The sequence below is a fragment of the Kryptolebias marmoratus genome, linkage group LG15 (assembly GCF_001649575.2).
Source record: "Kryptolebias marmoratus isolate JLee-2015 linkage group LG15, ASM164957v2, whole genome shotgun sequence".
NCBI classification, from domain to species: domain Eukaryota; kingdom Metazoa; phylum Chordata; class Actinopteri; order Cyprinodontiformes; family Rivulidae; genus Kryptolebias; species Kryptolebias marmoratus.
The window spans coordinates 7,748,496-7,772,549 of NC_051444.1; the positions used below are offsets into that span (position 1 = coordinate 7,748,496).

The following is a 24,054-nucleotide window of genomic DNA, read 5'->3' on the forward strand; positions in this document are numbered from 1 at the left end:
TCAAATCTCTGCAATAATAAATCATTCTAACTTAATTAGGTATGATGTAGCATACTAATGACCTTTGAAATATTAATTTTTTATACTCTGTGCGGTAAAACAGTAAACAGAAATCTGTAGGAGAATTCAGGCCATTTATGCAGTCTGCACATTAACCAATCAGCTATCAGATTCCCCTAAAATCCTTCCAATTGAAACGAACAATAAAATAAACTGCCTTGTATTTATTCCTTTCTTCTTTTTTTTTTCATAGACTTTTAGCTATTTTCTTCTACACATTTCTTTTGCAATAAACCTGTCCAGTCATATCTTTGACTCAAAACCTTGAGATTTATTCTGATCAGAAGCTGGACTATCACCAAACTGCTGCAGTCCGGGGGCCCCGAGCATTATTGCGTATAAATGCCAAAGTCCTGTGAACGTTGCCTTTCTATGCAATGAGTCTGAACACTTCAACCTTTATGTTAAAAGAATAGAACTTTTTGAAGAATAGAACATCCAAAACTCCAGCTTTGGTGACTGATCTTAATCAAACCTGATATGTAACTCGGAAAATGTATATACATCATTTTTTAACTAGTTTGATTTTCAGTGGCAGAAACTCATTTTATTTTAAAAAAAAAAAAAAACACTTTAATTTATTCCTAAAATCATCTTTACCTATTTTCACACAGGATTTCTCAACGAAATTAACAAAAGAAAAAGATATTCTTCTGATATTGGCATGTGAACAGCTGGTGGCAAAATCAGAAGACCGGGATGCTGAGCTTTAGTTCTGAAGTCCAGCAGGCTTTCTACACCCTCCGGTGTCGTCTACAAGCAGCAGCAGATAGAAGCGCCAAAATTGACTTCCTGCTCTCTGAGGGAAAAAACCCAGAGAGACCCCTCCCTCTCACACAATACAACACCACACACATATATTAATGAGCCATGTCATGTACACCCAGATCAGGGGGTGCAAAAAAAACAAAAACAAACACAGTTTCTAAATTAAAAGGTTAGTACAGACAGTAGATGCGTTTCTGGATTCTCACAAGACCCAACGGAATTAAGTCTCGACCAAAATAATTTACAACAAAACAAAGAAAATTCTTAAAGTCTACTTAGTTTTGCTTCATTTAACTTTATAATAAAAAGATTACCACACCGAGTGGATGTGATGTGAGGGAGAGCTCCTACAAAGCATGAGCAGCATAACAACACATCACTCAGGGCATTATAGGAGCCAAAAACAAGTTTTAGTTCAGAAATTCTTTATCATCAATGTTTTTCCTTCAACGTCACAGAGAGAATGAGGTTTGTTTCGCCAGAAGAGGTGAGACTGAGGAAGTCTAGATAAGTAGTTCTCGGTTGTGTTGGTTTAAAAACAAAACAAATAAACAAACAAAAAAAAAAATAGCGAGGGCGCTCTGACAGAGCAGTGCTCAAAAGGTGTGAGAACACTGAAGTTACAAGACGGCCACAGATGAGTCAGAATCAACACTTTGTCCAAAACCAAATAGATGAACACATAATGACAGAGGAGAGCAAAAGTGCCTAATTTCAGAGGACATCTGAGACTTACATCTGAGACACGACTGATGCCTTTCAGACCAGAGTCACCGTCCCAAATTTTCCATATCTGAAGCTTTTTATTTCAAATGATTTGTCAATACAGTAGTCTTCTTTTCCTGTGAGAATAGCTTTTGTACTTCCCTTTAATTTTTATAGTACAATACACTATAGTGCACAGCAGGGTTTTTGAGCCAGCCCTGGGGCTCTGAGTGAGAGAACATCCACCTCATATTGTTGCTTCATTTCAAGTCACTATTGGGCTCGACATTCAAGTCCCGATGTCTGGTTGCTCTGCAGCAGCAGCCAGACAATCCGAGTCACAAAAAGTGACTCTGTGCCTCAGTCCTGCCCCGAGTCTCTCACAGGACCCCCGTCCAGGTAGATCTTCAGCGCCTTCTCTTTTCGCGGTGAGTAACTGACACGATGTCCCGTCTTGAGCAGTCGGCTGCTCTCCTTCTTCATCAGCTCGTTACGCTCTTCCTCTGAGAGCTCCAGAGGTTCCTCCCTGCTGTCCCTGCACCAACAAATATCACAGTAATGGTCAAGTCAAGACAACAAAGTGACAACGTAAAGAAAAGATGGTGTTTCTGGTTTTTTACTTTGTTATCATAAGGTTGTAATTTACACAAGTACACTTGACAGTAACATTATAAAATGAGAATTTATGTAGCAATATATGAGTGTTTTAAGACATGTAACGTCTGCAAAAGACATGTTTGCTGATAAAACTCCAACACCCCTTCAACCACAATAATATTATGACATATATACATATTATATATGTCGCTGATACATATTTCTGTTTGTAAAATGACTGACTAAAAACAGTAAAGAAACAAAAAAAATGAAAGTAAATTTGTTTGGACTCTTCTATTACCTGTAGAAGACCACAGCTCCATCATCACAGATATAAAGAGGCCACACATTAAGGGTGGACACCTTCGGGTTCCAGTCCAAATCCTGATGGATCTCCAACACGGATATGTCACAAGGAAATGTTCCTCTACCCTGTGAAGAAAATGTTTGTTAGTTAAACCACAATGTAAAAAGTAAGGTACCATATAAGATAATGAAATCCTCACCTTTGCAAACTCCAGGTTTTCAAGAGCAATACCACTGATTTCACTAAGCTGCAACAATAAAATGAAAAACAGTAAGTCATGAGCATTTTTTATAATATAAATATAAACAAAGTCCTTCACAAAAATAAATAAATGTAGTGACAATGACAAAAAGAACAGTAGGCTAAGTCAACTCACCGAACTAAAGCAATAACTGATACCACAGACTGTGTGAGATAAAGGCTGTAAAAGTGTTTGAAAGCAGCATTCTTTCAAATAGCCAGCAGATGGAGAAATCTATTACTGCTAAAAAATGTGAGATTCTATCGAAGTCAATAGGGAAATTATTTTTATACCTTAGCAAATATTATTCTAGAAACGGAATGTTCTCAGATATTCATTTCATAAACAGTTGGTTCTATTTAAAGTAAAAAATAAAAAATAAAAACCAGATTTGACCTATAGAAATACAGTATGTTCTTATCCGAAACCACTAGATCCGTTTACCTCCTCATGTTATGCTGACAGTCATAAAACTACACCTAAAAACTGTAAGCCACAAAATGTACATGTCATAACAATGTCAACATTTGTCTTTTACATATTTTACAAGTAAATTGTGAGGCAGTAGAGATACCTTTTCCTTGAGTTCATCCACGCTGCTGCTCTCCAGAATCACCTCCTGGAAAGGCCCCAGCTTCATGGCAGCCGGACTCCACCGTCGAGTCAGGATGGCCAGCTGGGACATGGACTTCATCTTCTCTGGTTCTGAGAAAAGGCAAACAATGGATCAACCAACCATACTTAACTTAAAACAACAGCAAGGTGATGCATTCCCCCACAGGCTGGGCGTATATTTCCACATGTTTATGTTTGTAATTTAATGGGAAGAAATATTTTCATTAATGCCTTATTGTTTTGAGTCTTCAGAAGCAACAAATAATTGATAAAGTGGCTCAACTTTTTTACTTTGAGTTATCAGGCATCAGTTATCTAACTAAAAAATGTTATGTTCATTATTTGCACACGTATAACCTGCATAAAGCCTTTCCAACTCATTTAAAAAGTAACTGCAGAGCATAGATTACCATTAAGGACTTCTAAGAAAACCTCCCAGTTGGAAGAAATGCTGATGTCTTCTTCATAGACGTGGTAATCCAAAAACACGGTGCCTGGATTCTTCCACGTCTTTTTTCTGAGACGAACCCTAACCACAGAAACACACACATACAGAAAAATACAATATTTTACACACCTTTATCCTTTATTTCCTTTTAAGAAGCCATTGTGACTCTGTTAAAACTTCTCAATGAATAATTTTACCTGTCGATGCTGAGGTCGAGCTTGCACTGCTCTTTTAACTGAGGAAGCAGCTCCTCCTTGGACTGTCTGACAGTCATGCCCTTCGCAAACACGGTGTCCACCAGGAACTTGCAGGGCTGAGGAAACAAAAGTACATGATCCTTTACTCACCAGCTTGTTTTTATACACAACAACTTGACTTATTTAATTAAACAAAGTCACATACATGAGAAAGAATGTTGAACAAAATAAACACACAGAAAGTCAACAGACACCCTGAGATGCATCTGAGGATGGTTTGGTGCCTTGCTCGAAGGCCTTCAACCATGAATTAATGACAGTAAAACAGGACAGTTATCCACATCTGAAACATTATGTTATAACATAATTTTAACTAATAAGCTTTTAACAACAACTCCATACAACCAGATTGACAGATCGTGTGTCCAGGGCTTACCTCTGGTTCATTTACTAGAAGTTGATACACTTTAACTCTGTATTCACCCTTTTTCAGGGCTCTTCCTAGTCGAATAGTTATCTAAAATAAACAAACAAACAAATAAATGATACCACATTTCAAACATTAGTGGTTTCCCATGCAAACTACTGGTGTAAATGAGTGCATCCTGAACAGGCTGTCCTGACCTTGTTATCGTCAGAGAATGATGAAAGTGTTTCATTGAGACGTACGCTCTCAAATTCCTGGTTGTTGGCATAAACCCGAAACACCTTGAACTGGGATGACATTACACCTACATAAGGCTCCAGCCTCTGTTTGAATGCTGCTAATGTTATTCTCTTGTCCACGTGAACCACTAAACCTGAAAATGATCACATAAAACACAAACTGTGACATTTTGTCAAAACTTTACACTGCTAATGTAGAGAAGAGACTTTAATTTTAGCCGAAGTAGGGAAAATATATATATATATAAAAACAACTAATGCACATGGCTGGGATTAAGTTCATATAGAATATAATTAAAATTGAACTGTACTTCTTAAATATTATAAGTATTTTAAAATGCATCATAAATAAAAAGGCTTATACATTTCTGTGTTTCCCACGAGGCTTCATCCTGGGAATAAGGCTCTGCTCTGAAGTACAAGTACTGAGCTTCTGCTTTGCTCTTCCCATTGTCGTCATACTCGCTGTCTGTCCCAGAGTCTTCCTCGGCAGTGTCCCACGTCTCCTTTTTCCCCTCGTGGGCTTTGGAGCGTCGGCTACTTGTAATGCTGTGTGAATCCAAGCCGTTGGCCAGCTGGATGGGGCCGCTGTCTGCGTTACACAGCGTGTCACTGCTGTGGCTGGAGCTCAGAATGTCGCTGTCCACTGAGCTTGTGCTACGGTCATTGTTCACCTCAGAGTCCGAGCGCTCCTCACAGACAAACTGGTTCTCTGTGTCAGAAGAGGCACCTCCGCTGCCGCCGGGAGCGCCTCTGATCCGGTTCTCTAACTCTCTGTTGTCTGCAGCCACACAGAGCGAAGAGTTTGAGTCAGCTTCTTGGGTTGGGGATTCAATATGTTCAAAGTCACTGGCATCAGAGCTTTTTTGGCTGTCACTTGTGCTGGAACCCTGCTGCTGCTGCAAAGACAGGTTTTTCAGTTTTTCTGTGCTTTCCTCGAGAATCGCTTCCACAGACTTCCTGTTGCCTTTTGAACCCTCAAAGGGTCCATCGGAGTCTTCTCCTACTTTTTGGCAAACAGTTCTATTAGCCAAAGTACCAGGAGACTGCTCAGGGAGTAAGACAAACAGTCGGATCGTATTCCCGTGACGATCCAAGAGTTTCCACAACAGCGAGTCGGTAAAAGGAACCTGATGATCTGACAACTCAGAGCTCTCTACAAAAACCTGATGAAAATAAAACAAATTTGTCAATGTCATTATACAAACTTCTGTATAATACTTTGTGAAAATATTTTAAGTTTCAAGCTGTTACATTAAAATATAAATACCTTGTTACTCCTAAAGAATCCTTCAGCTTTAAGCGTCTTGTTTGGAACATAAAGGAGCCGGAGGTCATTATAGCAGCGCTCCAAGACCACTCGCATGGTTTCTGCAGAAAGCCCCGTAGCCTGGGAAACACACACAGGACACTCTGACATAATCACGCATTCACATGGGAATGTATAGCTGTTACACACAGGTGAAATAACACGCAGTGTAACGACTGAGAGAAGTAACAAACCTGTGCAATAAGCTGTTTGAACTCAGTGATCGACTGGTTCAAGTACGCTCGAACACTGATTGGAGGAGCGATGGTCTCAGTCTTCAGATCAACAACATGAACCTTCACCATCACTTCTGCAGACAATTAAAAGGAAAAAAAGAACAAAAAAAAAAAACATGACATCTTACAAATATTTTACTTGGTAATCTGATCATCTGTGCATTTATATTCACTAATTAAAAAAAAAGAGTTTGCTTCCAACTATCTCGATTGTTCCACGTTACATTTTGCTATCCAAGTCCAACAGTCATGTCTATGGTGACTTTAATTATACTTTTTGAAAATTATTACCTTTAAAAGGCACAATGACACTGTATAAAACATTCTTATTATTGTTAAATCTCTGAGAACTTGGAGATTACTAACCTCCAGGTTTGTAAGGCTGGAACACTTGGTCTGGCCTGCGAGTCTCAAGAAGCAGGTCAAACATGTATGAGGACTTGACACCTCCAAGGAGGAGGCCCATCGGAGTGTCTTCCTCGCCCTCGTATGATCGCTCCAGATACTCATGGAACTCATCATACTTTACCAAGCGACAGCACTCCAGAGGAATGACTCCTTCCAGCTCCATCAGCTGAGGTACAGAACCCACAAATGATCACAAAAACGCAGGTGAAATTTCTTCAGCTTTTATGTACTGACGGTTATTCCCTATATTGTGACCAATTTCTAAGGCTTGTTTTCTTTTATCAAGGTCATTTGGGGAAGAAAAGAGAGCCTGAATGCACTGCCTTAGTCTTATTAACGCAACATTTGATAATCAAGAGTTAGCTGCAGACACACAGTACAGTTGTAAGGTTGTTGGGAGAGAAAAAAACTAAGCTAGAAAAAATAAAAACAGCTCAGACCTTGTAGGACATTTCTGTTGCTTCTTTGAGAGTTTTGTCTTTGTGAACTTCCAACTTGCTCTCCATCATCATCTTTACAGGATGCATGCAGAAGAGCTTGATCTGAAGATAAAGACCATAAACTTGACTTAAAATGTTCATATGTTCACTGTCATGTTTTCAACCACACACAATGATCTTAAACCAATCCAAAGACGTGCACCTTGCAAGTGTTGCGCTCAATCTCCCTCTGGCGCTTTTCTTGCTCTTCAGACTCTTTCTCCTTCTGAACCAGACTCTTTATGTGCTCTGGAAAGTCTTCCACAGCTAAAACCTCTGTGGAAAGAACACAAGAAAGCTACTCAGCAAGATGGTGATGATATTGATATGGCTGATCTTTGTAGTCTGATTTAAATAAGTAAATAAATAAATAAGAAAGAAAATATTAAGTAAAACACCGAAAACCTAATAAGGTGACTGAAGTCAGCAGAATATCTGTGTTTTCTATGCTTGATAGAACTATGAATCTCTTACTTGCATTCCTTGAGGGATCTTTCAGTCTATAAATCAGCATGTATGCATTTGTAGAACTGTTGAGAGAAAATTTGAGCTGTTATTGTAAGGAATATATGAATACCATTTGAACACAGACAAATAAAAAACTAAACAAAAACAGACAACTAACCTTGCAAAGGCACTGGAATAATAGACTCTGCTCCCTGAGGATCCCCCATATGTCTTCCTAATATCATCCTGGGTGATCTGTCTCACAGAAATGTGCAAAATATGTTCTTTATTATTTTTTTATTTTTTCCTAAGGCATCAAATAATAAACATTTGTTTACAGAAAAAAAGCCATAAAGTCTTTCAGTAACCATTATTTTGATAACTCAGTCTGCCTGAATTTCTGTTGAGGAATAAAAAGGGGCATTAAAAGGCTGAGGCTGACCTTACTAACATGTTGATCATTGAAACTGTACCACTGGCCATCACTGAAGGACTTGATATAAGCGTAATAGTGACCACCTGCAGCGCTTCCCGAATGGACCATGACAGAGAACAGCTCAAAGGTCAGCAAGCTCTGAAAATAAATAAGGGAACACTTTTTAGACAGACACACCAACCAAGTTGACAATTTTCCATCAATGGGCTATTATTGGAGTGCTTCACACATAGAAAATATGTCTGTTGGATGACAACGACTTAGCAACATTTCTGGGATTCTCTCCTATTACATTATTGGTACAATAGGCAGAGATGAGAAAACGGTATGGAAAACTAAAAACTATCACAGTTTGCAAATCATTTTCACAGCTTTCTACATTAGAGTTAAATAAAATCTGAAGGTCTGTAAAAGCATATGATGATAAATTTTGCCATGATAACTTTTAAAGTCAGGATCATAAACCACAATTTCAATCAGATTTATTTATAGATGATGGAAATTTATGATCACCCGATTGTTTTTACCTACAGCTGCCAGGATAAAAAAAACAAAATAATTTTTCACATTTGTTGGGCTTTCTAACAAGGATAAAAACACGATTCCATTTTTTTCTATGCGTCAGGTCTGAATCATTAAAAGAATATAAAAACCACTGAACTTTGTTTACGAACTGACGACGCAATCGAAACAATTGCTATAAAAATGGATCATATGCCAGATTCAGAAATTCAACTAAGCAGGTCCAAACTTCAACACTAAATGACCACTTACACCAGGCATATGATCTGCTTCAGGTGGCATTTTTTTCCAGTTCAAGTACTTCTGCTCATTTTTCACCCTTCGGATGCATTTAAATGGACAACCTCTATTTAGTAAAAGGTGAGAGAGATGATTACCTTTGGCTTCAACGCCCTCTCTGTGCTGCTGGTGCTGTCCAAGCAGATGCCCTCATCCACACAGTCATCAGTGGAAAAATCGTTGCTCATTTGGTCGCTGTGGCAACTGCCTTCATTCTCTGCACCACTATCAGTGCAGCTCTCTGTCTGAGGCGACTTCTAGAGAGGAGGTGTTTTGGAGCCAATAGCAGAGGGTTGCAAAGACAAGAGACAGTTTTCAACCATTATTTATGTGCTGCCTTGATGAGTCAAACTCAAAAGCACACAGCAGAATGTTCCACGAGATAAGACAGAACCACAATACATCAGCTCGAGACCTAAAGAAAAACATGAAGGCTGATTATCATTTAAAAGGCCACCCCGCACAAATCATGGTGGCACCACTGTGGTGTAAATAAAGCTTGGTATCTGTGGCCGGATACACAATTCAGTAACACTTTTGACTAGCATCAGTCAGCTCCATCAGACATGTTGAGGCCAAAACAAGTCCCTAAATATGGCAAAAATTATTGCCACTTTACCGCCCTTGAACCTGAATATTATCAAGTAGAAGAATTCAAAAGTTTTACCAGTTATCTTGATATTATTGTCAACTAACACAACACAGAAGTTGCTTGATTAGGCAATGAAATAATTTTTTAAAATTCTGCCTTTTAAAGAGGCTCATTCGGAAAACAGAACTTTAACAGTAAAATCATGTTGTACAAATGACAGAAATATAAATATTGTTTAGGAAAAGCAGTCATGTGAGAAGGACCAGTCTAAAACAACTATCCTAAACAAAAGAAAAACCTGACAAAATGTTGTTTTTTTTTTTTTTTAGAAAATGTTTGAGGATTTTGTTTTAGTTTTTTCCCAGCCCGTGTGAAAGTTCAATGTTTTAAGTTTGACACTTCTAATTATGCCTTACTTGGGGATAACACAACTTATGAAAACAGGAAAAAAGTCAGGTTATTTCAGAGGCCTTACATTTTTATAATCAGTGCTATACAAATATTTATAGATGCTTTTATTTGTTCTGACACGCAGTAACAGCTTGTTACATCATGTCTATAACATTATGATGAAAAATAATCACATTTTAGCTGTTCAACAAATAAAATCATTATGCTGAGGGGTCACTAATCTAATTTAAATCAGAGAGAGTGATGGCTGCTCTCACCTCATCTTCTACATCGATGAATGGACTCATATCAAGCTCCTCAGGGAAAGTCATGCGGTCATTAAGCTTAATGCGATGCATAGTGGTGTAGTCGAAATCAAACCTTTTAAGTTGTAATGTCAGCAGGTAGGGAAAGTGCAGAAATCTCAGACCCTGGGTAATGAAACATTTACCAAATAATTAGATGGGCACAAAACACTATATTCTCTTAACACGTTTCCCCGTCACATTTTGAGCATGCGCACCTTTCGAGCATCACATTTCTTTTTGCAGCGTTCACAGAAGTACTGGTTGGGCCCATCCAGAGTTTCCGGCTGGATGAAAGCCTGCAAAGCCTCCTCCTGCGGCAACAGATCAACAACTTTAGGATCATTTAAATTAAACATCAAATATTAAATTGACATTAAATGTATTAAAGTAAACTTTAAGCAGCAGTGAATTTGGAAAATAGTCAACTAAGTGGAAATAGTAAATAGAGTTTTTAATAGCACTCAGTTTATTTTTCAAAGGAATTAACATCAAGACAAACACACCACACTCCCGTAGGCTTGGCTGGCTCCAAAGGGTCTGATCACAAGAGGGATGTCCAAGTAAGTATCGATTCTCCAGCTCTCATAGCCGCACTCCAAACAGCGCACATAATCTTTCAACTTTCCTTGATACAGCTGGTTAATCAGATCAGCCTGAGGATATAGAGGAATGACAATCATTATTACTTCCTCTTAATTTTTTCTTCTTCATACTGCATTCCTGTGCTAATTATAACAGTATGATATCATTGTATAGTAGATTAAAAAAAGATGAATAAAACTGAATAAAAGCAAACTTCTTATAGAAAAAAACCAAACAAAGGAAAATATATTTAAGCCTCATGTCTTTATCTTGCTTCTCTCTGAGAATCATGCCCCCCTTTGAATGTGGCCATTTGTGAACATTTTGATCTGACACACGGACATATGAGCTTGTTCTTTTTTAAAATAGATTTAGATCGATATGAACGCAAACAGCACAGTAATATGCAAATGCTGTTCTATGTGCACCAGAATATTTCCATGTTTCAACACTGGGTGCTGAAAACAGAACTTAATGAAAATGAATCCAGATCCATGAGTTTGTGGGATACTAATAAATGCAGAACAATACAATACTACATAAAAATAAAAAAAATTCAATGTAGCTGCTTCTAATACCCCTGGATTACTTCATATAACAGAAGTTAAGAGGTTTACAATGCGAGTACAAACAAATGAGTGCCTGTATGGTGTTGTTTTCACACCAAGTAGACTAACTGGTGTTGGGTCTGCATCTCACACAGTTTGTTTTTAGTGGAGAGGTTCTTTCAGCTACAACATGGGCTCTGCATCAATCTCATATTCAACTGTAACGAGGTAAAAACTGTTTTTAATCTATTGTTCCATGCAACCCAACAGAAAACCTGTTTTTTTTCCCTAAAAATCATCAATGTGTATTTAAATACTAGTGCATTTTTTTTAAATAGTGTTAAAAAAAAAAAAAACAGTTAAATGATTATTTCTTTTTTTTGCTGGAAAATCGAGGGGAAAAAAATGTTGGCGTAGTGACTTCTAGAAGGTAAAGAGTTCACATGTGCCGTCATCATGCTCCAAACAAGCTCACATGTGCAGACCAGACTGTTGCAAATGCAAACATTAAACCGTGTGTTGTTAGTATAAAAGTCACTTTATAGATAAGAAAAAACTAACTAACCCTGGGGTTCAGTGCCCCAGTTCACTTTTTCCACACTAGGCCTTTTCTTTCTATTATAGAAGGAGAGTCTGGCAGCTGAAAATATCCTTTTGGAGTTCTAAGAAAACTCTGTTTCCTGCTACCTGTTCTGTTTGCTTCCACTTCTGCTCCAGGGCATCAAACATGACCCTGCACAGTTCCTGGACGTCATGCTGCTGCCAGGCTAATGAAAAAGAAAAGTATATTTAAGTGTAAAAATGGAGAAGCACATGCTCTCTTACGCAGAGAAACCATGTGTCTTTGGTCACAAGGGAGTACAAAAACTCACCCTCACTGCTATCCCAGCCAAAGCTCCTCGTCACATCAGTGGTTTCAATCGCTCGTTTCTTGCTAGTCTGCAGCAAAACAAACAGCCGTTGCAGCTGGTACGGAATACTGGTGACTGGCTCCTCCTCCGACTCCTCAAACTCCCAGCTGAAGTTGCACAATTACGAAAGGATTTTAAAACGTATTCCTGACAAGCTTCACAACAAAAAGGCACAACAATGGTTCCTTACTTGTAGAGTGCATTTCTGAACTCTGGGGTCATATACAGTGTTTGCAGAAGACTGTTCAAATAACACGTCATAGCTTGGTTAACCAAGCCTACGTAACCTGCAGGTGGAGAAAAGAGACTGGTGAGTTATAAAGAAAGATACAACAGGTGACTTGGAACAGTATAAAAGTCACATACTCAACAGGTGGCAAACTCTCACCTGTCTCAGATTTGCTGAGGATAGACGAGTAGGAGTACGATGGACTGCTGTAGTCCCCGCTGCCACCTGCACTACCATCTCTTTGTAGGGGTCCAATAAATCGCTCCTGGGAGCTGTCATCCAGTCCACTGCTTTCTGCAGTTCCTGACTCATCCTGCATTTAAAAAGAACGTACTTCATAGTAAAACTTCAGCCGTCAATGTTTTCACATTAGTAGATCTTGGACATTGGAAGTTTTTCAAACTGTTTGGTAATAAGAAACATTTTTTTAAATATTGCATCACTCACTGATGCAATCTGCGGCTGCTCTCCATCTTTATCTGTAAGCTGAAGGAAATTCTTCTTCCCGGGCTCAAACCCAGAATCTGAGAGGGACATCTCACTGTTATGTTCCAGTGGTGCCTTGAAAATTAAAAAAAAAAAAAAGCAGAATAAAACAAGAATTTAAATTACCAACATGTTACATCAAAGTTTTCCATGAAAAATAGGAAAAAGAGCAACAAATACAAGACCAACCTTCTATAACAAGCAAACATCAGGAATTCACAAAACTATTCAGACTCAAACTGAATTCAACAACCAATTTCCTGTTTTGATGAGCATGAAAACAGCCATTTGAAGCCACCATGTGAGGAATGATACATAGATGTCTTTCATCAGGAGAGCTGAGGACAAGCAGGCAAGTGCTGCAGTAGCTTAATCCACTGACCTACTCAGTGAGATAACAGGCACAGGACTTGGGCTTTGGCCTGGGTCAGCAGCAGGATTAGCCTGGGCTCATTTAAGAGAAGGGAATATTATGTACAAAGAAACAACAAACTCAACTCTATTCTTTGAAATTTATGCAATAGACTTCCAGGTCAGCGCCGCAACAAGATGGCCACATAGAAACAAGCTCCTCCAAATCGGTAACTAAAACCTCTCCCCTTTGCTTAATTCAGTTAATTATCTAGACTCTAATCTAAATCACTCAAGGGGAAAGATGCCGAAAACTAACAAGACCGAGAAGAAAATGTCTAAAATACAAGATATTGGCGAACAGTCAGGAGACGGCAGTGAGGACGATGCTAATGCTACCACGAGGAAAGCTAGCGCTAACTCACAACAACACGCGTTGCTGGAGAGTATCAAGATGCTTTCTAATGACTTAAAAGAGTTTAAAAACGAAATGAAGCAAGACATTGAAGAACTCAAAGAAGACGTAAAGACTACAATGAAAAAAGATCTCAGCAGATTCAGGGAGGAAATAATGCGGGAGCTACAGAACCAGAAGGGCAGTATCACCGAGGCGCAGACACGAATTGCAGACCTGGAGGCCGCGTGCCTGGAGATGAAAGACGCGCTGCTGGAGACACTAGAAAGGAACAAAGCAATGAACGACAAACTTGTGGATTTGGAGAGCCGAAGCCGGAGAAATAATCTTCGTATCTACGGAGTTCCGGAGGGAAAGGAGGGTAGATCGGTGGCTGATTTTGTTGCCGATCTGCTAATCAAGCAACTGAAGCTACCGGACGGAATTGAACTCAGTATTCAGCGGGCACACCGAGCTTTGGCACCCAGACCGCCTCCCAATACAGCCCCAAGATCCATAATTGTGAATTTTTTGCAATTTAATACGAAAGAAATGGTTTTAAGAAAAGCCTGGGAGCAGAAAGTGGAGATGGAAGGCAGGCGCCTGTACTTTGACAATGATTATGCCGTGGATGTCGTCGAAAAACGTAAAGCATATGGCCCGTTAAAGGCAGCCTTGAAGCAGAAAGGTGTCAGATTCCAGACGCCGTTCACCAAGATAAGAATCTTCTGGGACTCTGGAGTGCGGACCTATGAGAACGCGGACGAAGCAGCGTCGGATATGATCAGCAGAGGCTTCGGCTTGACTTGGGTACCAACAGAGAACAAGTTAAGAGCGGCCAAGGAGAGGTTGGACACGCTGTTACCATGGAAACGGATCAACAACACCGGTGCAGGACAACGCGCGAGGGAGAAGCTCACAGAGTTCAGACGAGAGGACCAGTGAATACCGAGTCACAGGAGGAGGTTTGCTTCGGGAAAAAAGAGAAAAATTTAAGTAATATATGTGTGATTTAAGAGCTGATTGACTTTAGCAGTCCGATTTAACCTTGTTTAGGAGATCAATCTTTCTTCTGTTATTTGTTATAGGTCTTTAGATGTAGATATTTAATCAAAATACCGAACGGAGTAAATGTTGTAGCGCTTTCCAAATGTTGGACTTATCTAGTATAAGTAGACTTGACTCTACTACTAGAGAGGGCCCCCACCTTAGTGTGGTTTTTTGCCCTCACTCCACCAGCAGGGATCCCGAGGGATGTCTCCACACATCCCCACTTTTGGAAGTTTCTGTTTTATTTGTTCTTCTGTGTTTTAATAGCGTGTTCAGCTATTTGTTGGGGGCTCTTCTTCTAGAATCATATGGGGACCTTATGAATCTAAGTAATGGTTGATAATATCAAGATTGTTTCGTTGAATGTGAACGGTATGAATAATCCTATGAAACGAAAAAAAATTCTAACTAAAATGCGAAAAGAGAAAGCACAGTTAATCTATTTACAGGAGACACTTGTCTAAATTGGAACATGAAAAGCTCAGAGGCTTTGGCTATTCGAACATATTTTACAGCTCTTTCAGACATGGAAACAAAAGAGGAGTTTCTATTCTAATTCATGACTCAGTAAAATTTGATTATAGTCATGAACTGTCAGATAAAGAAGGAAGGTATGTGATAGTAAAGGGGACTCTTGAAAATGTAAAGGTAACACTGGTCAATGTTTACAACCCCCCAAATAGTAACATACAATTTCTTAATAGCCTTCTGAACAAAATAATCATGGAAACAGAAGGAATGTTGGTCTGGGGAGGGGATTTCAATGTGGTTTTAAACACAAAACTTGATACAACAAACAGTAAAAAACAACAAAACTCAACTACAAAAAAATTTAAATTGGCAGTTGAAGAATTCGGATTTGTTGACATCTGGAGGGAATTACACCCCAATATAAAGGACTATACTCATTACTCTGCGCCCAATAAAAGTTATTCTAGAATTGACTATTTTTTCATAAATAAATCCGATATTTATAAGGTAAAAGAATGTGAAATAGAAGAAACAAGTATATCTGACCACTCTTCCCTAATATTAAAACTAAATCTACTTTCCAGAAAATGTAAAACAGCATGGCGATTAAATGTAGGCTTGCTGAACTATAAAACGATTAAAGCTGAAATTTCCCATGACATAAAAACTTACATAGAAGAGAATGATGATGGACAGGTTAATCCGGTGATGGTATGGGACGCACTTAAGGCAGTAATAAGAGGAAAATTGATAGCAAAAACTGCGGCCCTTAAAAAATCCAGAGTGGAAGCTTATGAAAAAGAAAGAGTTCAATTGACAGAACTAGAAAAACAACACAAATTGACCCAAAATCCTAACCTACTTATAAAAATAAAAGAAGTAAGAAACAACATAGATAAGATACTTACTTATGAAATCGAAAAGAAATCAAAATTCATCAGACAATCATATCATGAAGTGGGATCTAAAGGAACAAAACTGTTAGCAAAGAAACTTAAAAAGCAACAGTCTGACAGGAATATCCATAGAATGAAGGATGGTGAGACAAATCAAATGATATATGACCCAGAAATTATAGAGGACATGTTTAGGACATATTATCAGCGGTTGTACAGTCAACCTTCTTCTGCTGAAGATGGACAGATAAAAGCCTTCTTGGAGTCACTGGATCTGCCCTCAATTGGAGAAACCCAAAACAAACTTCTCACTTCCCATATAACAAGAATTGAAATACAAAAAGCAATTAATAGGTTAAAAAATGGCAAAACACCAGGGAGTGATGGACTGCCATCGGAGTGGTACAAATCATTTAATGAAGATCTCTTACCATTACTAGAAAATTCATTTAATTATACATTGGAGCACGCACTGCTTCCGCCATCTTGGAGAGAAGCGATTATAACAGTTATTCCAAAAAAGAGGAGAAGTGAGACATGTTCTGACTATAGACCTATATCTATTCTAAACATGGACTATAAAATCTATACTTCAGTATTAGCAAAACGTTTTGAGCAATTCATTGGGGACATTATAGATGAGGACCAAACAGGATTCATTAGAGGTCGACAAACGCGAGATAACATCAGGAGGGCACTTCACATTGTAGATCATATTCAAAATAAAAAGATTAAGGCTGTTTTGATCAGTCTTGACGCAGAGAAGGCTTTTGACAGTGTAGGCTGGAACTTCTTATATAAAACACTTGAAAAATTTGGTTTTAACGAAAAAGCTGTACAGTGTGTGAGGACCCTATACCAATCACCAATGGCCAGAATCAAGATTAATGGAAATCTAACTGATAATATAAAACTTGAACGCTCAACACGTCAGGGATGCTGTTTATCACCAACATTATTTGCAATTTATATTGAACCACTGGCACAATACATAAGACAACATAAGGATCTTAAGGGTATTGATATATATAATGAGACCCATACAATAGGTTTGTTTGCAGATGATGTAATTTGCTACTTATCAGATCCCGAAAATTCACTGCCTTGTCTGATCAATCAGTTAGAGACATTTGGCTTCTACTCAGGATACAAACTAAATTTGAAAAAGACACAGGTTTTGACATTCGGTTATACACCATCTGAAACAATACGTCAAAATTATAATTTAAACTGGAACTCTAATATGATGACTTACCTAGGAATAAAATTAACGAAAAACATGGATGATCTATATAAAGCTAATTTTATTGGAGTGGACCAAGAAATTAGGAGGGATATTAGAAGGTGGGATGTCTTAACACTAGACTTCAGCTCTAGAATTGAAGCCATAAAAATGAACGTGTTACCAAGGTTATTATACCTCTTCCTGGCTTTACCTATAGAAATCCCGGATAGACAGTTTAAAACATGGAACCAGATTTCATCTAGATTCATATGGAACGGCAAAAAACCCAGAATAAAATTTGATATTTTACAATTAGAGAAAGAGAAAGGAGGTATGGCATTACCTGACTTTAGAGAATATTACCACGCTGCCCAAATAAGTCCCATAATGAATATAAGTGACAAAAATTATGAAGCAAAATGGAAAAATATCGAACAAAGAGTCCAAGGTAGAGAATTGCGAAGTATCATTGGAGATATAGAGGCCACCAAGAGTATACTTAGGACTGTTGATACCGTTACTAGATTCTCACTGGGTAAATGGTTATACATAATTAGGAAATGCAAATTAGAGAAACACTTATGTCTGATACAGTGGCCAGCCTATAATAAATATTTTATTCAAGACTTACAATTTAAACAGTGGCTGGGAAGAGGTCTAACAGCACTAAGTGTAGTCCTTAAAGATGGACACTTTAAAAGTTTTCAGGAACTACAGCAAGAGTTTGCTCTAAGGACTCAAGATCACTTTAGATACCTACAATTAAGGGACTTTTATAACAAAGAGATAAAGCATAAAATAGACCCAAATGAAAATGGGATTGTTAAAATGCTGATTGAGATCTATAAGGGTAAAAAGCACAGAACAGTATCCTTACTTTATAAATATTTGTTAGAAAATAGAGGCACTAACACATTGGAAATTAAGACAAAATGGGAAAGGGAACTGGGCATTCTGTTAACAGAAGACGACTGGCTGAATATCTGGAAGACCCAAATTACAACATCCTCTTCCAGAATCTGGAGAGAATACTGTTGGAAGAATGTAATCAGATTTTTTATAACACCCAAAATTACTAGTAAATTCAAATCCAGAGTTCAACCATGTTGGAGAGATTGTGGAGCGCTTAATGTTAATCACGCGCATATTTTCTGGCTTTGTCCCAGGATTACACAGTTCTGGGACAAAATACACAAAGAGATTGTAACAATACTGGGATATTCAATATCTAGGACCAGTCAGGTTTTATATTTAGGTCTTTCGGAAAATGTTGTACTTAATAAAGATTGTTACTTGTTCAAAATTCTGTTGGTAGCAGCCAAAAAAGTAATAACCAGGAAGTGGTGTCAATCTGAGCCTCCCACCATAGAGGAATGGACACAAACGGTGAACTCGCTATTTGAGATGGAGATTCTAACACACAGACTGAGGACACAAGAAGAGCAATGCCAGGACAAATGGGAAAAATGGACAAATGTCACATCAAGGTTACAGGACTAAATTAGGATATGCCGTCCCCTTGTATTTTGTGCTATTCAGTTAAGAATCCCCCTTAATGTGTTGTTTTTATTTTGTTTTTGGTTGTTCTGTATTGTCTGCTTATTATCATTTCTATGTTGTGTTTTACTTTCTTTGTTGAGTCTACTCTGAAAATGTTAATAAAAATAAAGTGATAAAAAAAATAAATTTATGCAATAGTTTTTGTCTCTTGTTAAAATCTATTTTACAGAAATATTTACAGCACATACCAAAGAGGTAAACTCAGTTAATTGATGGTTCAAAATTTAAAAAAGCATCTTGCACTGGCAAAATGTTTCTATCATGATTTTTGCTGACATTATGGTATAGTGGCCACGGCATTACAGTTTATAAAGTAAGGATAGTGTGTTATAAATATAAAAACCCAACTAAAGTTGAGCATTAATTTAAACGGTTCCTTTTTTTTTTTCAGGCAACTGTGAACATAAAGCAAAGAAACAAAAGGAGACAGCATCATTTCTTCATCTGTTTCAATTCCTATTCAATTCAATTCCTATTTTTCCTATTCCAACTTTTGCTTGTCACTCTCAAAAATACAACTTTAAATGAAGATAGTAGTACACATTTCACAAAACTTTCTTCAATTACATTTCTGAAGATGAGACTTGTATAGCAACTGATATGCTGTGGAAAAACCAAAAAGTGACTTTTTTATAAAATGAAATGTTATTTTGACCACTGGAGATAGACCCAGCTCCCATGCATAGAAAAGTGTTAAGAAAATGAATGAATGGATGAATGAAAGTGCTGTTCTAATAGAAGTGGCGTTCTGCTGACTGGAGTTCTTCTCAGATCTACAATCATACACAGATGAGTATTTCAGAGGGAGTTTAGGATTCAGTGTTCACTTCCACACACGATGAAACTGAAGGGTGCAGAACTGAAACTCATCCACTCAGTCGCTGACCCATGAGTTCAGATCCCCACTACCCTTAGAGCTCTGAAGAGTTTTGTGTAAAAAAACAATTTCACGCACATCTGTCCACGTCAGTGAATTTTCTCACCATGCCTGTAATGTTTCCCCAGGCGAGGTCAAAGGTGCCATTCACATATCCAGCTTTGTGCGCAACGTCCTCATAAAGTTTGGAAAGAGTCGTGGAAGCAGGCAAGTTGAGGGTCAGCCTCTCGTTGACCGTTTTCGCGCTGGTGGTGTCCTGGATTATACACAGCACTCGGGGCTCCTCAGCTGCGTTCTGTATCTGAAAATCAAGAAAAACAGAAAGCTCTAATAAATTACATTTATTGAACTCTGTTCATATTCCGAAAAGATAAAAATGAAAGAGTAATTTATAATGCTGTAATAAAAATACGACCGAAAATCTTTGAAGACAAATGGATATTTTGTTATTGCTCCCCTCCAATCTTAAAATCAAAATGTGTTTAGAAGAGTATTACGTGGTGATGGCACTTTAAGAATGACGGTTGTGTAAAATCAGCTCACATTTTATTTCTCTGCTATTTTAGTCCACCGTATGAAACATTTTATGACTTATTTTTAAAAGGCTCCTACGATATATGATCAATAGATGCATTACACATTAACTGAAGTAAAAAAAAAAGGCAATAAAAGACAAAATAATTCCTCCTGCACAACTGGATAAGCACACAGGATGTCAGTGTAGCACATTGTCTACTGTCTTCCACATTACATGCAACCTCTTTACGTTTCAATAAAAGAAAACACTTTTGCTGGTTGACTCATGCCTAAATCTACAGGAAAACAGTCAGCAAAAATCAGCTTTTCCAATGCAACAGGTGTTTCAAGATGCAGCAAGTCATACTGTCATCATTAAAAATCAATAGTCAAAAGTCAATAAAGTTTAGGATGGTTAATTCAAAAACACGATGCACTTTTACATTTTTATAGCCAACTAGTACTTAAAAGTGACTATATTTTAGGAAATAATTTAAATTTCTTAATTTCCTGATTTTTGACAATTTGAGATTACTGACTTTTTAAATATAGGCAAGGTCACATAGCATAAAAAACTAACACATTATTGGACATGCTTATATGCTTAACAAGGACCAAAACTCAAATTCTTATTTTAAACAAAGATTTTTCCAGCACACAGCTCACATATTTGTTATTTCTGTTTCTCATAACGAATAAATTGGAACTTGCTGAAGCCAACTCCAAATTGAAGATGTTATCGTAGCTGTAGTATACCAATCATGAAAGGTGCAGCTTCATGCATCTGTTCAACACCATGCGTTCTCACACCTTACAAACACACACACCTGAGAAATCCTCTTCATTTCATCAAAAACTTTCTGTCTGCATCTCCAAAACACGTCCTAATAACATGTGGACACAGCTGAGATGAAGAACAACTTTAAATACAAACAAAAAAAATACCTTTATAGCGAGCCTTTAACATGCTGAGGATTAATTAAATTGATTTTAGGCCAATATTTACATATGTTTGGTCAGCAAGTTAATCACCTGGATGATGAAAGACATAATTATGGGAATCCAGACAGTTATTTCAGTTTTCGGCACCTCTTTGTGAGGTTTGTGATCTTGGCAAAATGTGACTGACAGGTCCTATAAAGAAGCTGCAGCTGACAACACGCAAGTGTATTATCAGATTAAATGTTATTTTTATCTTGGATATAATCACAAGGTGCTGACATAAAACCACATCTAGCATAAAATACAGGTAGTGTTTCTAACCCTAGAAATTCATAATTGGAGCAAAAATTAACACAGGTGAAATGTCAGTATCTATAAATACAAACAAATGTTATAACAACTGAAAAACTACATTTACAAAAGTAACAAAAGTAAGATCATTAAGTACATCAGATAAACTTAATGACAGAATAATTATTCTTACCTCAATTAGCATTAAACTGTTCATTTTCTATCAGTCTTGTTGTCCGTATTGCTGTTATAAATATCTGTTTATATTATTATAAGATAAGCTAAAACATTGACATACTTTCTTAGAAACCTTGAGATGCTACAATCTGGGGGTAACTTCTATTGTAAGGAGCACTAAAACGGTATCATACAATTTAAGTTTATTTTTTGATAATTTATGAACAATTATTTAAATGTGACTTACAAATTCGATCATTTGACAGCTAAATTTCAAATTTTAAGTGTTAGGTATTCAAAACAGGCTAATGTACAGTACCTAATGTTCCACTGATATTCCATAACATTCATAAACATAATAAAGTGTATAGAACATTGTTGCATATATCCTAAACATAAGTCTGTAGAATAGGAAAACATGCAAATTTTTAATCAACTACCCTGCTTTTAAAAATCAATGTTATTAGTCTTTTTTTAACATAGAAAACGTAGACTTGAGAATCAGGGCACAGCCTAAAATCCAACAAACTCAATGTGGAGCTTTTTTGTTTCAATTTGTCAAATATAATCCTATAAACAGTTTCTCTACAAATTTTTTCATTAACAAGTTGTCTGCTAACAATCTTAAATTTACCTGAAATAAATTTTAAGTCTCATTTAAATTTATTTTGGCCTATTTAACTTTGGACTTCTTAAACTATCCTATAAAAATGCACACCTGAGCTGAAAACCTCATTAAATGCATTTCCTACAACTTAAACTTCCCTTGAAATTCAAAAACATTTCATGTATATGATCCAGAGGGAAAAGGGAATTTAAAAAATGCTAAGGTAGAAAGAACCACTTACTGAATGATGTTTAAATAAATGTTTTGGGACATATATAAGCATATTTAGTCAGTCAAAAAGGACATTTTAAAAACAATAAATTAAATATTGGTGCTAAATATTGCCATCAACTACTGCAACTACTGGTAGTACCTGGTAATACTACCCTATCCTATCATTTCCTGTTAACCTGGTTCAACATACCACCCACAAACTTCCAGTCTGACTGTCAACACTGCTGACAAATACTAAAAGTATTTAAATCTCGTGAATGACATATCATTACACAGAACAGTGGTGCCATAAAATGGTCATGTAAAAGCTGTCTCTTTTCAGATCCGAGTTTATTGTGAATATCAAACCACACAAAAAAAGCGCTTGTAATTGTCAACAACACAACTTAGATCTATCCAAAAATGAAAACAGCTTCAAACTACGTATTTCCGTAACAGTGTTGTTAATCTGTGATTGTTAATTATGCAACTATCTGCGTGCTCGCCAACTAAAAAAACATCGAGATTAGCTAGTGTTATCGCCACGGACCAGATTTTAAAACGGTAACGACATTAGCTCCCCAAATCCTACCAGCTAATGTTTATGCAAGTTAGCTAACTGGTGTTGACACACTGGAGATGTCGTTCGTGTTTGAGCAGATAACGCAATGTCAAGTGCAACATTTACGAAGGCTTAAAGTTTCAGTCCAATATAACCCCGATTACGAAAGGAAAATGACAGAACATTAGTTCCGTTTAAGATTCTGTTGCCAACATAAATTCACTCCCGACTGAGTTGAAGGGAAACTAGCAGCTAGCCGTTAGCTTAGCCGTGTCATCATAGGCCGTTGAAGTGTGTTAGCTGGGAGTTAGCCACTACCCGACACATCAAGCTCACGAAACTCCCGAAGTGGTGCCAAACTTTTCCCAATAATCATGTGCATGGCCCGCAAAAGATGACAGGAGGCTAACTCTAGGATCGGGATGGGGGTCCTGTAAGTAACCTCACCTCTTTGGGTACGAACTGGTTCTCCTCGCTAGGCACCGTTTCCATTTGTACGACGGTTCAGACAAGCGTCTATCCGGACAAGGATGTCATCGACAAAACTTTGCAGCCGTAAACACAAACATTGTTTGTGTTCTGTTTGTAGTAAGTTTGGATGCTTGGACACCAAAAATACACTTGCCAAAAGTTGCAGACTTATCAAAGTGATCGCAACACTCTCGCTTACACTACTCAGAAACAGTGCCCTGCTATAAATGGAGAAAAATGGCCGGTGTTTTACTCCGCGAGACTTCACTCAGATTTGGCGTCACATTCCAACCGAGCGTGCAGTATGGAAGAGCGTTGTTGCATATAATTAAACGACGTTCCTTTTAGTAATTCCCTTTAGTAGATTTCAACATTAATGCCAGAATGACATTCCTATTTGTCAAAGCTGAAATGAAAGATATATAAGATAACATTCCTACAAGTAAAAGTTCAATGTTAAGGTCTCAGCAAGTGAGATTGTATTTGAAAAACAAAAAAGCTTCATAATACTAAAAATCCTTGAAAACTTTTAGAGGGGGTTTAAACATTTAATAGCTGTAAAATATCTACGGCATCTATCCTTTTTCCTTGTCAAAAATAACTTTTCAGATATCCAGAAGGGTTCAAGTTTCCTCTTAAATATTATATAGTAAACTAGATTACCATACTATGACGACACAATGAC

The 24,054-nt window shown here is 37.5% G+C and overlaps 1 protein-coding gene across 3 annotated transcripts; it reads right to left on the reverse strand.

The window, feature by feature from the left end:
- Positions 1–319: 319 nt before the first annotated feature.
- On the reverse strand, positions 320–23,617 carry usp47 (ubiquitin specific peptidase 47). Of its 3 annotated transcripts, none has more exons than XM_017442100.3 (29): positions 23,346–23,390; positions 20,934–20,990; positions 19,697–19,891; positions 12,728–12,841; positions 12,440–12,593; positions 12,242–12,338; positions 12,013–12,158; positions 11,828–11,907; positions 10,514–10,663; positions 10,226–10,321; positions 9,981–10,133; positions 8,819–8,977; positions 7,926–8,057; positions 7,662–7,738; positions 7,511–7,566; positions 7,200–7,312; positions 6,998–7,099; positions 6,516–6,723; positions 6,108–6,223; positions 5,875–5,994; positions 4,969–5,770; positions 4,563–4,738; positions 4,375–4,455; positions 3,939–4,054; positions 3,704–3,822; positions 3,253–3,383; positions 2,637–2,684; positions 2,432–2,562; positions 320–2,068 (listed from the first exon to the last, which is right to left on the reverse strand). In XM_017442100.3, the coding sequence occupies exons 1-29, from the start codon at positions 23,388–23,390 to the stop codon at positions 1,894–1,896; spliced, it is 4,149 nt and encodes a 1,382-aa protein (XP_017297589.1). In that variant the 3' UTR covers positions 320–1,893. The 3 variants fall into 3 exon arrangements, with proteins under 3 accessions (XP_017297589.1, XP_017297596.1, XP_017297604.1); XM_017442107.3 differs by having other exon boundaries at positions 1,894–2,068; positions 8,819–8,974; positions 23,346–23,617; XM_017442115.3 differs by lacking the exon at positions 20,934–20,990 and having other exon boundaries at positions 1,894–2,068; positions 23,346–23,617.
- Between the last annotated feature and the right edge of the window lie 437 nt (positions 23,618–24,054).

Excerpts from the sequence above, each read along its gene's own strand:
- usp47 (XM_017442100.3), bottom strand. The coding sequence starts at position 23,390 with ATGGAAACGGTGCCTAGCGAGGAGAACCAGTTCGTACCCAAAGAG. Across the intron at positions 12,594-12,727 it reads AGCAGCCGCAGATTGCATCA|GATGAGTCAGGAACTGCAGA; the intron begins GTGAGTGATGCA and ends TTTTAAATGCAG. Across the intron at positions 7,313-7,510 it reads AGATCCCTCAAGGAATGCAA|AGGTTTTAGCTGTGGAAGAC; the intron begins GTAAGAGATTCA and ends TTCTTTCCACAG.